The sequence below is a fragment of the Dermacentor silvarum genome, chromosome 10 (assembly GCF_013339745.2).
Source record: "Dermacentor silvarum isolate Dsil-2018 chromosome 10, BIME_Dsil_1.4, whole genome shotgun sequence".
NCBI lineage: Eukaryota > Metazoa > Arthropoda > Arachnida > Ixodida > Ixodidae > Dermacentor > Dermacentor silvarum.
Window position 1 is genome coordinate 34,902,494 of NC_051163.1, and position 13,120 is coordinate 34,915,613.

At 43.5% G+C, this 13,120-nt stretch overlaps 1 protein-coding gene across 1 annotated transcript; it reads right to left on the minus strand.

Moving 5' to 3' along the window:
• Positions 1 to 226: 226 nt before the first annotated feature.
• Positions 227 to 10,454, minus strand: LOC119431336 (glutathione S-transferase Mu 5). Its single transcript, XM_037698823.2, has 7 exons — positions 10,297 to 10,454; positions 6,232 to 6,372; positions 5,240 to 5,321; positions 4,166 to 4,266; positions 2,933 to 3,028; positions 1,347 to 1,457; positions 227 to 393 (listed from the first exon to the last, which is right to left on the minus strand). The coding sequence occupies exons 1-7, from the start codon at positions 10,330 to 10,332 to the stop codon at positions 289 to 291; spliced, it is 672 nt and encodes a 223-aa protein (XP_037554751.1). The 5' UTR covers positions 10,333 to 10,454; the 3' UTR covers positions 227 to 288.
• Positions 10,455 to 13,120: the final 2,666 nt, after the last annotated feature.

Here is a 13,120-nt window from a genome sequence, read left to right on the forward strand (position 1 = left end):
ATCAACCATGCGAGAATGCAGCCCCGACGATTCTGGCAAGCAAGAATGCTCGCTACCTATTCTTAATGCAATGGCGTGACAAAGCAAATCTTTCAATGTGCAATAGCAATGTGCTCTCAAGCAGTGCAATAACTAGTTAGGGATGCACAACTCTCTTTGCGTCGAGCAATAAATGCCAGATATTTCGACTGTACACATGCAAAAACTTAGCAAAACCAAATACAAGTAAAATTAAATGCTTATTTTATTGCTCAAACCATGTTCGAAATGAAAGAAATGAAAATCTGTTCATGGCTTCTTTTGCAGCCTGCTGCCAAAGCTGGCCATGTCACCGTTGAGAGGCCATTTGATGCATTTGTCCGACTTCAGGTAGGCCGCAACGTGAGGAAGAGCCTGTTGGAAAGGAAAGCGGTTTACACTCACACATACATTGTCTACTGCACTCGTCACAGTTCCTACAGCAAATCAATAGCAAAAGACCTTAGAGTTAGAGAGTAACACTGAGAAGTAGCACAGTCGTCTGCAGGAACATTGTAGTGAAGTGCTCTTGGCTCTATAATTACGGTTAATAAACTCAATAAGCGTTTAGTTTCTTTATCTTTAACATGCAACTAGCTACAGTTGAACCTCGAAATAGCGAACACTAATATAATGACACAAATATAATATTTCGTTGGCCATGCTTTATTTCAATGACTATTCTACTGCTTAACTAAACTGAAAACTGGCTACAGTGAAGCAAATATTTATTCGCCTTGCAGCTCAAAATATGTATTTCAGTAGCAAAAATATCAACACTCGGCAAAAGCAATTAAATGAAAACAGCACATTTAGATGCACATGTGTGTTTTGGCCAGCAGCTTGGCTCAGCAATCGAGAAGAATTATTGTGATTTAGCGTTCCTGTGTACATGTATTGGCACAGCAAACTGCTGACAAGCCACCAAAATTGACAGGAGACCCCTTTCGCTGGCCCTATGGAGGCATCACACTTGCATTTTTTTCACATGGACCCGTTTACAATCTTTTTGACAACATCAGTGTCAAACACTTATCAGGCATAATGAAAATGTTTTCGTGTCGGACACGGCTTTCTAATAACACGGCTTGACTGTGACTCCATTGTGCCCCATCAGAATGTGGCCACCATGGCCAACCCCAGTCATTCTGGTCCCATTCCCAGCCAGGCAATGGCCAACTAGATAACAGCACATAGATGCCTTTCACTGTATACAGCATATTTGCAATGTAAAACCGTATAGTTGTTCACCTCCCTTGTCTTGCAAAACAGTTACCACACATGAGCGCAATTGCACATTCTTTAGTGTTTCAGTCAATGCTTTGTACCTCAACACGATCAACGAAGGCCTTGAGGTTGGCAAACTCCTTCAGGCAGTCGGGCGCGAAGATGAGATGTTGGGCAAGCATCTCATAGGCAATGAAGTCAACGTAAGTGAGCTGAAAAAAAGAAAAATGCACACACGTAGAAGTTGATGTCATCAGCTGAAGTCACTGCACTGCAAGTTAAAATTAAATCTTTTCTCACAGCACTCTTACCCTTGAAAGGTAAATAATTTGCCTAGTAAGCTATTATACTAAAAGGTTCTGTATTTGAATCAGGTTAACTTGGAAAATTGGGCAATTCCCACTGGCTGTCAGGTTCTCGCCAACCTGCACCTTATTATATAGCACCAAATGCCCGTAAACTCAGAGGCACTTTACCCTGTGCCAGGTGTCACTCATCGCATTTGCTGTCAAGCAAAAAGCTCAGGATTGGGGGGCGGCAACGCTAGAGTAACAAACGAGCAAGGCAAAAGCTGTACTCACACCCAATCAAAACAAACTGGTGCTGCACTGTTTGCTATGACTGTTGCTCAGAAAAGAACTGCAAGAACACTTGTCTTCTCCTTTTCCTATGTGTTGTGCCACATGCAAGTACGACTTCTGCGGCACAACTTGTGCAGCAGAAGTCTTCTGTTTTCCTTCAGTGTGAGACATCCGACAAAATTTTGTCGAGGTACTGCATTTTCAAGAATATTGTGCAACCACCAATATGATACAATGTACACTACATTATACTACAGGAAGAAGGAAGAGGGCACTTTCAATTGCATGAAAAAAAAAAAAAAGTTCCGATTGTAAGTCAAAGTAGGCATGTGTAATGCATTCATACTCGTTTAGAATAGCACCATTTAGCAAACCATGCATTTAAGAAAACCATGCGCTTATTTTGGCTCATTTTGAGTGGGCTATTTTTGCTTGTTTGCCAACGTTAACCTGATCATCCAGATTACACACCACACCACACATACCACACGCACACCACAGCACAAATGACGTCGGTTTAAAAAATGGTTCACAATAAGCAATCAATAAGCAGCAGAGCTGACACATAAATAACTACTATATTATAACGCATTTTCGTTAACATAGACAGTGCCACATCTTTATCTTGACAGCTACAGCCCATGCTAATTCCAATTTTCAGTACAACACAGTGAGTTGTATCTACTAAAGGTTCCCAGACTTAAAAAAAAAAAGGTGGTGCATTTCTTGTTTGTTTAAGATCAGAGAACATTAAGGGGCAATGACACCAAATTTTCAAAACATGAATTCAGCACTGTACTGCATGCATACCACAGCAAGCTGGGAAAATTTTTCCGCATTCAGTACGGTATAAATATTGTACTTGAAATTTTTTATATTGCAGCGGAACCGTACAGCAGTCTGCCAACATTGAGTGGTGATGAAATATAACGACCCCACGCTTCCCGGCACCACACAATTCATGCCAAAATGGCAGTCGCTGGGAGGGGCGTAGAGGCAGTGACTTCCCTATTACCCATTTACTCTCAGTTACAAAGATTAACTGAGAATTGTTGAGCGACTGTGTTGGGGCCCCCCTTAAGTTTTTTGAAATGTGCCCCACTTACATTGTCACCAGCAAAGAACTTGTGGCTTCCCAAATAGTCGGAGAAAGCTTTGAGGGACGCCGGCAGGTTCTTCAGGTAGTCGCCCTTCAGCTTCTCCTGAAAGAACATCGGAACCAATGTTGAAATTAACAGCAAGTAACAGCGACTGTTACGCGTCTATTTCATTCAGCTTTCATGGCTTCTGCAACAGACACCCTGTCATCGCTTTACTCGACGCAAGATGCCGGGCCATACAAAGAAAAGTTAGTTGTACCAGAGAATATAAATTTGGGTCCGCGATTTGCAAGCTATCACTCTGCGATACTTTAAGCTTGCAGAGTAGTGCTTAAGTGTACCACATATTGCACATTCTTAAAACCCCAAAATTCTCTACATTGCCAAATATTTTCGCGTCTCATAAAGGCCAACGACAGCAAAATTTCATTTCGGTAGGTTCGGTTATAAACGGGTGATATTGAAAAGTCTGTAACACTGCAAGGTTGGTAAATGATTCATTATTTTTATTAACCGCTTTTGAATGGCAGTGTAACTAACTACATGGGCATCTGGTGGTTCAAAGGTCACGACACAGTATTCTAGGAGGTCCCACGCTCGGGTGCCTGTTCTCAACAGTTAGGGTTCTGCATCATGACCAGTGACTTGTAATGCTAAGTTTCAATATCTAAAATGTCTATTTTTTTGCTGGCTTCTCATGATGCATTGACTCATTTTTTTATGCGGTATAAAATTACATCACAGTTGGCCTTTGAAAGCACAAGTGACCAGAGAGGGAAAAAAACACAAACAAAAAAACTTAAGACTTGGGAAACTATTCCCAAGAGTAATCCTGCAATACACATCTTATACAAGACTCTTCCACCCTTAACTTTTTCCACTCATTCATGAAGTTCGTTTTCTCGTGGCCTGTATTAGTGGCATTGTGAACAGCAGTGCCAGCTTTCTCGGCTAACACACCTTTAAGCTATGCTGTTTACACAAGTGTCATAATTGCGACTTATAGCATTAAAGCCACACACATGTGAAGACGTTCATGAGTACGTAAACAAGGTCTGCTCAGTTTATACAACATCTCCAAATGCCACATTGCCTTCCTGTAGCCGCTATTTGAAATCGCTCAAACACGTACAAGCGTGCACGCCCCGAATGAATAGGATGGGTATGTCCAGCAACACCAGTTAACTAATGATGCTGCTAAATCAGTGTCAAGGACCAAAACAAAAGCACTATACTCACGAAGTCAGGGTTGTAGCAGAGACGAACCCAGTTCATGCGGAAGTCCGCAAACTGCTGCTCAACAATGTCAACTCGCTGCTTCTCGGCCTCAGTCTTGCCCTCTGCGTAACAAATCAATGTCAAAACCGCTCAAATGAGCTGTTTCCAACAATAGCATTAGGCGAGACTACAGCAACATGGTGCTATTGTGACCCAGGGTTCAGCTATGATGGGCGGTGGGGGAAATACCGCCTACCGCTCTTGGTTGACTGCCCAACTAGGTGATTAGAACGGCCAATTTGAGATGCCATCATACCATAGATTCGCGCGGCTTTCCATCAATGAAAAGTCGCCATATTGTTATTGTCGTAAAACCACTGTTTTGAATGCTTAATAACGTTGTTAAGAGGACAGATTGGAGTTTCAGATAGCAGGAGCGCCATATTTTTCCACGCAAAAACAAAAACAAGAGAAGCAAGAGAAACGGGGAAAGATTAGTGTCACAATGTCGTTACTGCTGCTGGGCGAGTACAGAAAGCCCTCCTATTGGCTGAAACAGATTTGAATTACTGGCACAAGTTTTGAGAATACTTTGACAGCAGCAAGTTGTGCATTTATTTGTCCTGTCAACATTTGGCGATCATGGTTGGTTGCATCGCTGTCTCGCATAAATGTCTCTTTCATTAATGTGTCGAAAATGCAAAACTGTTTATTGTACCATTTAAAAACGGCAGAATCAGTTCTGCAAAGTGGAGGAGATCTTAAGGTTTGCACATGCCTGAATATAGAGCAAAGCTATGCAGCTGGTGATACAGCTTTATACAGCCCATACAGCTGTACGCTCTGGAACCTCCTCCAGGATATTCCATTATGAATGTACAACACTGACTAACCTCAATAAATGGAAAGTGAACCTGCAATTGGCTGCTTTAAAATTCAGGTGGAACAAGCAGCCTTCCCTCTCATGAACATTCTCCACGTTGTGAATTTCTACAGAACTTATTTGAATCGAGCAACACATCGAAGTGCTTCATGGAATACAAAGAATTTTGCACCAATTGAGCTTGAGCAAAAGAAGGGCTTGAGCAGTCTTACCCAAACCATGCTTCCTGGCGAGGTAACGCAGGATGGCCATGCTCTGGGTGAGCTTGACGTCACCGTCAATGTAATAGGGCAGCTGCAATTGGAGATTGGACACGGCACAGCATACTGAGAAGAATGTCACTTCTAGAATCAAATCCCTCTGATGCCACACATAAAAAGAACATCAAATGAATTCTCAACTTCCCCGATTTTTTAATACAGGAAGCAAAGGCTTCGCTCCTGTCAATAATGCTGAGCATACGCATGGTACCTACGGGTAAGCACTGGATGTACAGTCTGCCACAAAAGCTTACAGGACCCAAGTTTCACGACAAATGTTAATTCCTGCTCTGTTAAGGCATGGCTCTTCTAATTTAATAAGTCACTGTGCAGTTTGCAAGGGCTATTACACACTAGAACTTTGAATTAAAGGCTATTACCCGGGCCCCCGCCCCCCCCCCTGTCGGGGAATCCATCTTTTTCACATAAATTGTGTCCTGTAAGCTCTAGTGACTGCAATGCTAGAGAGAGGAAGAGCACACAAGCAAAATAAAATTTGTCGCCAATATCAGAGTATACGCTCATAATGAAAACCGGATACTATAATAAACGTAGTATTTTTGTGTTGGATGCGACCTTGGTGTAACGAGGTTGCACTGTTGAGCTGGCAGTTAAGCGACAAAAGTACACCCATAAAAAGGAATCACTCTTTTCCCACTCAATGTTAAATTCTGAGGTTTTAGGCGTCAAAACCACGATCTGATTATGAGGCATGCCATAAGTGGGAGAATCCGAATTCATTTTGACTACAATAAGGTTTTTTTTAATGTGAACCTAAATCTACGCACATGAGCATTTTTGCGTTTCACTCCCATCGAAATGTGGTCGCCACAGCCAGAAATGAACTCGCGTGGAGCTCAGCAGTGCAATGCTTCAGCCACTAGCTACTGCGATGTGTTTTTCCTTACAATGTGAAATTTGTAACGAGCGAGAAGTCATCGTACATTGGGGAATTCAAGGCCAAGCGTGGTCTTCTCCTTGAGCCAGGCACTGCGGTCGAAGTCCGGAGGGGGTCCGCACGAGTAGCGCTTGTCCTCCACCTTGGCATCGACATGTGCAAGCAGCAGCCGGATAGGCTGTGCCAACTGGGATAGAAAAATAAGACAAAATGTTCATATTATGTTCAACAATGAGAGAGCCTGCACTCAGAAATAACCCGAGAATTCAGTACAAGCTCTGCCCAGAAAACTACAGTGCAATGGCCGCCACCAGACGGCGCTGCTACCCATCAATGACACTGGTCAGCAGTCGATAAGCAAGAGACTGAACAAGTACTGGCAAAAAAAAAAAAAAAAAAAGCCGCACATCTGCTTGCTTCGCTGCAAATGACGTCGAAAGATGATAGTCTTCTGCCGCCCCTAATACGTAACACCCTCTCTTGTCCCCCCTCCCACCCCTCATGCTCTTCCCCTCCCCTCTCACTCCTCCCATGATGGATGCAATGGGGGTTTTGCTGAATTCAATTCAAATTTCCCGCGTTCGCCCTGCTCTCTCGCCATCTTTTCGGACCTTTTATTACTGTTGGCTTAAAGCCAGCTACAGAGCCGCGGCTTCAGTCAGCTTTCTTTTAACCCGTAGCGTCTCTTCGACACCATTTCTAACGCGTTTATTTTTAATTTACTAACGTAAAAACCAGTCCAATGTGTATTCTTAATTAAATGAACGCTGCCAATCACGGTTATGTACATTTATTTTGCCTCGAATAGGCCTGAGGTTTTCTTTGCGCTGTATAATGTTGACGTGTATGACCCCGTGCCACCAGTGCTAGTAGCTCGCTTGGTTTTGGCCGGGCGGTTGAATCGAGTGACAGACAGGCGGAGTTTTGAGGAAGAGAAAAAAAGATTAGGGAGATGCATACAAAAACGCTAGAATGAAAATCATGTATTAGGAGTTGTTAGGTGTTGCCAAGAGTTTGTGAGCGACGTGTCGCAGCCCAGCCGCAACAGCGCTACACCTTGGCGATGCTTTGGGACAAGCGCTGGCACCTCTGCTAACTGTTATGGAGCTTGTTTGAAGGCACTGCTTTTTGATGCAGGAAGACGGTTAGTCACGTGATATTTTCATTTTTGCAGGCTTTCTTTATCAACTGAAAAAAAAAAAAAAAAACTGGCAATAAGGCTGGAAACATGCCAGCCGTAAGTTTCTTTCAATTTCCTACAATTTCTTCATTGACAGCATGGCCTGCCTTCAGAGCAGCAATTAAAAAAATGCTAATTGCAATTATTATTAAACACAATGGCATGAACAAAAAAAATTACTGGCAGCTACTCTACTCGACTGAATATGCACATGGTTATCTTTGCATAGAGTGGTACGTCTTTTTTAAAAATGAAATGCATGACAGCTGGGACACCCTATATGTATATATACCGAGTGTTTCTGCGAGACTAAGTAATCTTGAAAAATCTGCGGCAGATAGCACAATTGCACTCCTTCAGCAAGATTACCCCAAACAAGCGGGCATTATTTAGAAATTGAAATGCATAACCGACTAATTACGAAAAAAGACTAATAAGTCATTAACTAATTGCTTTAAGACACCAATTGCAATTTACAAATTGTAAACTGGGAGTTCACAAGGTAGATACAATTGGAAGGAATTCTCAGTATGACACATCGGTTTCAAGATATTAGTTCCCGAACTTTGCGAAGAAATTGGGAGTCCAGTTCATTTTGTGCTTCAATACATTGAACAGTCAGTGCATTTTTACAGCAAGTTTGATGGTGTATATCTCGAAAATGACTGTCACCCATAGAATTATATTCAAGTGGACATGCCTTGCACTCTCACGAACTGCAATTTGTAAATTGCAATGTTACATAAGGTAATTAGTTATGAACTTAATTATTGAAATTTTGTCAATTAGTAGATTATGCATTTCGATTTCACGTGCCAGTAATGTAAAATTAATTATCCCCAAACTAGCAAACTTACCTAAAATATAAATTTCAAGGAACCTAAAGAAACTGCTTGAAATTCAAATGCAACTATAAATACGTAGATTTCATAACGGCTGTTTGTTTGACTCGGAAGTTTATTCAAGCATGCAAGTTATGCTTGATCGAGTAGCACACACAGTATAGCGTTCGTTATTTATAAAACACATTCTAAGTTAGCAAATACATCCTCCATGGTTTCTGAAGAAAGCATTTCTCAGAGGCCATTCAGATTTTCGAAAATGTCCACTATCTATCGAACAGACTAAATATAGCGTTGTTGACAAGGGTCCAACAGAATGAAATTAAAACCTTGAGCACGTTCTAGATGGGTGTTTTCGAAGAATGCCGCAACTCTAACGGCACACCAACCGCACTAAAACACGGCGCCGATTGTCGATATCGACGCGATATGCCCTTCATCTCGCGCACTTAGGCATTCCCGTACCGACAGAGGAGGAAATTGGCAGGTGGGCAGCTTCACTCCCTCCCACATCAGGCGCCTTCCTCCTCTCCCGCAAGCGCAAGCAGCCGTTGCCATGGTTACGCGAAGCCGTGATAAAACAGGCGCGCACGCCGCGTTCCTCCAGGTGCGCTCAGTTCCGAGAATAAAAGTGGCCTAAATAGCAGCTCAACACTAGCGCAAAAGTAAATTAAATGTATCTTCAATGCTGCTGAATAAATGACACGAAGTCAAAGAACTTCGGCAGCGCGGTCTAGCAAATTCGATATTTCAAGCACCGACCGGACGCATTCAGCTATTCTAGCCACCTAGAACAGCTTCGATAAGGTGAACGCGTCGAAGGAGAGGTGTACGTGCACACAAATTTTGCTATAATCGCCCCCACGTGGTTGCAGCTGGAACTAAGCAAACTTCAGTATAGAAACGAAACAAGGTTTGCCAATGCATGCAGCTGTGCTGGTTTCGCTGCACTCTAAAAAAAATCCACACGCTCGGTATCTGCATAACGGCAAAAAAAAAAAAAAGAAAGAAAAAAAAAACGCTCAAGTTACACTGCATTCGTTCAAAATGAATTGACATCTGCAGCAGTTTCGTCGTTCGTGCACTCCCGAAATTCAGGCGCCGTCGGCCTGCGTGCACAATTACAGTACGCAAGTTACCTCCTCCTCCTCCTCAGTCGTCGTACGAGCTACTCAACAGTTTTTATCTTTCCCGCGCGAAAGAACTGTCCACCCCAGCGGAACCGCGTTCCCGCCGGGGCTTATCTCGAACCGGAGACCGAACAAAGTAGCCTTCGCTCTCTCCGGCTCTCTCGCTACCGCAAAACCGTTACGCCTGAGCGTTCTCAAACGCGGGCAGCTTTGTGTCGCGATAAAGAAGCCATTTACTTTACAGCGGCCACAAAGGAGGCGCCTTTCTGAACTGCGACCTGTTGCTAACGTCCGAAGACAAGCACGAGGCAGGGCCTGCACTTTGAGGTGCACGCATGGGCGTGCCGCGTCGGCCGGCCTCCACCGGATATGTGTCCGGCAATGCAACGTCGCGACCCCGCCTTTAAAAAAAAAAGCTCGTGACCAGTTTGGCCACTGCCACAGAATACATGCTTTATGCGTGCACGGCGCGCTCATCCAACGTGTGTATGTGAGCTAGGTTGATACCGGCCGGCTTGCAGAGCGAAAATGTCCGCTACAGCGATATAAAGAAACATTATCTAAACGTTTAACCGTTTATGCGCGGCACGTTTTAAAATCAACAAAATATGCCTCAAGATGTCATGCATCGACTATCATCCAAAAGCGAAGTTCAAGTGTGAGTAAGTAGAAAGCAAAGCGGCACAAGTGGAACTTCTCAAAGACAGCAATGACACATAAAAGCTGAACAAAGACTGTAGATGACCCGATTTCGAACGCCACGGTATCGCTGACTTGAATAAAAGAAGATGGCGCGCCTCCGGCCGGCGTGCAGCCCCGGGCCGGCTTTTAACGGGACTTTGGGAAAGAAAAAGAAAACATCAAAAGTACCATCGAGAAGCAGGAACACTGAAAAGCAATGTTGTAAAATCATGCAGTAGTTGTAATGTTAGCTGATCGCACGCGGCAGTCTCGCTTACCCCGCGAATGTCCCAGTAGCCGAGAACGGGAGCCATGGTTGATCAAAAGAGCCGCGCACGGAAAAGTACCACAACCGTTCGCAAGGCGCACCAAGAAGCGAATGTTGCAGACAGACCGATTTTCCCGGTTGTCTCCCGTCCACTCAAACTGCCTCAAACCTGTTGCGGAAACGAAACATAAACCATTCGCATCGGCCCTTACGCGGCACTTGCCAAAGCTGGCGTAATTTACGAAGTTGCCGTTGCAAATACCTTTTGCTTCAATAGCATGGGATACTGGCGCTACACGTGCACTCCAATGAACGTCTAAGAATTGGTTGACTTACAGCGCCATTATTCTGCTTGGATGAACGTCCCTGCGTGCAGCGGCAAGGTTGGTAACTAACGTAGACATAAAAAACCTCGGTGAGGCCGTGCGCAGGGAATTGCCTTTCCAATTCAGTAGGAACGAGAAGGAGGGCTGCCTAAGCGCAGCGCTGAACAAGCTGAGTTTAGCAAGACAATAGTTGCAAAACCCAGCTTCAAGAACTAACACATTATAGACCATACTAGCAGACACTGGTTAACCGTTCTGCTATCTTTGAGCAACAAAAATGAACTATTTCTTAAAGTTTACGGTAAAAAAATGCGTAAAGTAGTTTATTTGACTGTCCATAGATGTCGCAAATATCTGTGTGTACTTATCTGTGCATTGTTTTTTGTGCAATTTGAGACGTAATGTGCGCGGCAGTTTTTTTACCGGACAAGTAAAAGGTCTGGGAAAGGAGGGTTGCGGCCTCGAGCACGCCTCGAGCGGAAATGGGTCGTGTGGACACGAGACTAGAGGAAAGAAGCATCTAACAAAAAATAAAGTTGTTTCCCCGGCATAATAGCCGGTCTTGGACGGTGGGCAGTGCCGGAAAAGGCAGCTGAATCCCGTCAATGGCACGGCGACGGCGTATGTCCTTCGCAGCTCTATGTACGCCGCTTTAATTAGGTGCTGCATTGAGTGAAGTCCGTGAAGGCTGTCTAGAGCCTGTCTCGCGTCTTCACACCCTCCTCTCAGTGCGGCACGGCGGTTACAAAACGCTGAAAGAACAAGAATAACAATATGTAATTTTGGTATGCGTGGGTGACTCACTGACGTCCTTGCACGGTCTGAGCGCAGTGTCTCTTGTCCTCCGTGCACGCAGGCATATTCTGGGCGTGCCGCGTGCCTGTCCTAGTGAAGCATATAAGCAGAGATGCCACGTACGCGCGGTCTTTTAATTATAACTTATGCGGTCCGCATAAGCCTGTGTGTGTCAATGCGACATATATATGACATACACAGGTTGTTCGCACTGTTTCGCTCGCACATATTTGTCGGAATGTATCTCATCGATTGACACTCTATGATGGCACGCATAGGATCATGGCACGCATAGAATTGTAGCACTGAACATTGAGTTTTTGCGGCTTCCGAATTAAGTATGCAATGAATTTCTTTATGCAATTCCGCTATACGAAAAGATATGAACTCGTTAATTAATGTAAAAACGCTCAAACCCTCAATCAACTCGTTTAAAAAGGTATTTTATTAATTCAAAGTACTATCATCAATTTTTCTTCTTGCGCCATGGGCTGCTTATAGGGTGAGATGCATTTTTCTCCTTCTTGCAAAACATCCCCCCCCCCCTTTTTTTTTTTTTTTAATTTCGCACATAGACGGAGCTGATATGCCAGTCTCGCTTAAAGCCCCTATATTTATAATATAGGGGCTTTAAGTCTCGCTCACCAGAGTTGTACGGTACTAACCCGTGACCTTTTCTTTCTTTTCTTTTTCGTGTGCAGAGTAACTTACAAAAGTTGACACGTTGGGTCTGCTCACTTTTACACCATGTACTCGTTTTTTACCGGCAGGTATCAGTGGCAAGCAATCCCTCGGAGACACGTGCTCGGAGGTATCCAGAGCGGATTACGGCAACGACCAAACAGGTCGTTGTCGTAATCTGTGGTTGCGTTGTTGTTTCGAGCTGGGGAGGGTATCCTCTCAAAACTCGAATTTTATTGATTTGCAGGAAAAAAGTTTGATTGCTAGTGGAGAAAAAAATGAAGGCTGTACTTTCTCTTTTTGAACTTCGCGCCGCAAACCCGTAGCTGGTATACGTCAGCGTGACGAAAAATTATTTTCTTGAATATTTGGGTGATTTCGGCGCAGGGAAAATTTTTTTTTTAATTGTCAAAGCCGATTTTTTCCCCTTATTTCAAATGAAGTTCACCAATATACGATTAACCAGAACCGTGCCAACGCTGTCAAAAAGTGTACAACGTCGCAGCAAGGCATCAGAGATTAAGCGCAAGTTCACCTGCGTGCACCCGATCTCAGAGGCAAGCTGATGCAGGAAGTTTAGAGCGGCGTCACCACCCATCTTGGTTTTGCATATTTTATAGGTTACCAAGCCTTTGCTTGGTAACCTAGTGCTTTTGCTATTGCAGAAACGTAATTTAACTCAAACAAGAAAACAACAAAAAAAGTACAACAAATTGACTGCACAATACATATCCTTTATTTTTTACAATTCGCAAGTTCCTTTACACACAACAGTATACTGAGAAGCGCAAGGTGTGTTTGACAAAAGGGCCATGGGCCCAATTCTTACTTCTTTTAACAAGTTTGAATATCAATATATATATATAATATATTTATAATATAATATATATATATAATATATATTAGCCAAAAATATGATAGATCAATTGCTCGATAAGAAAGGCCATCGTATGCTCAAATGCAATTCAGTGCTCGCCACTACTTTGGCTATACAGGACTAGTTGAATCCACAAGTGACAAGCACTATATATA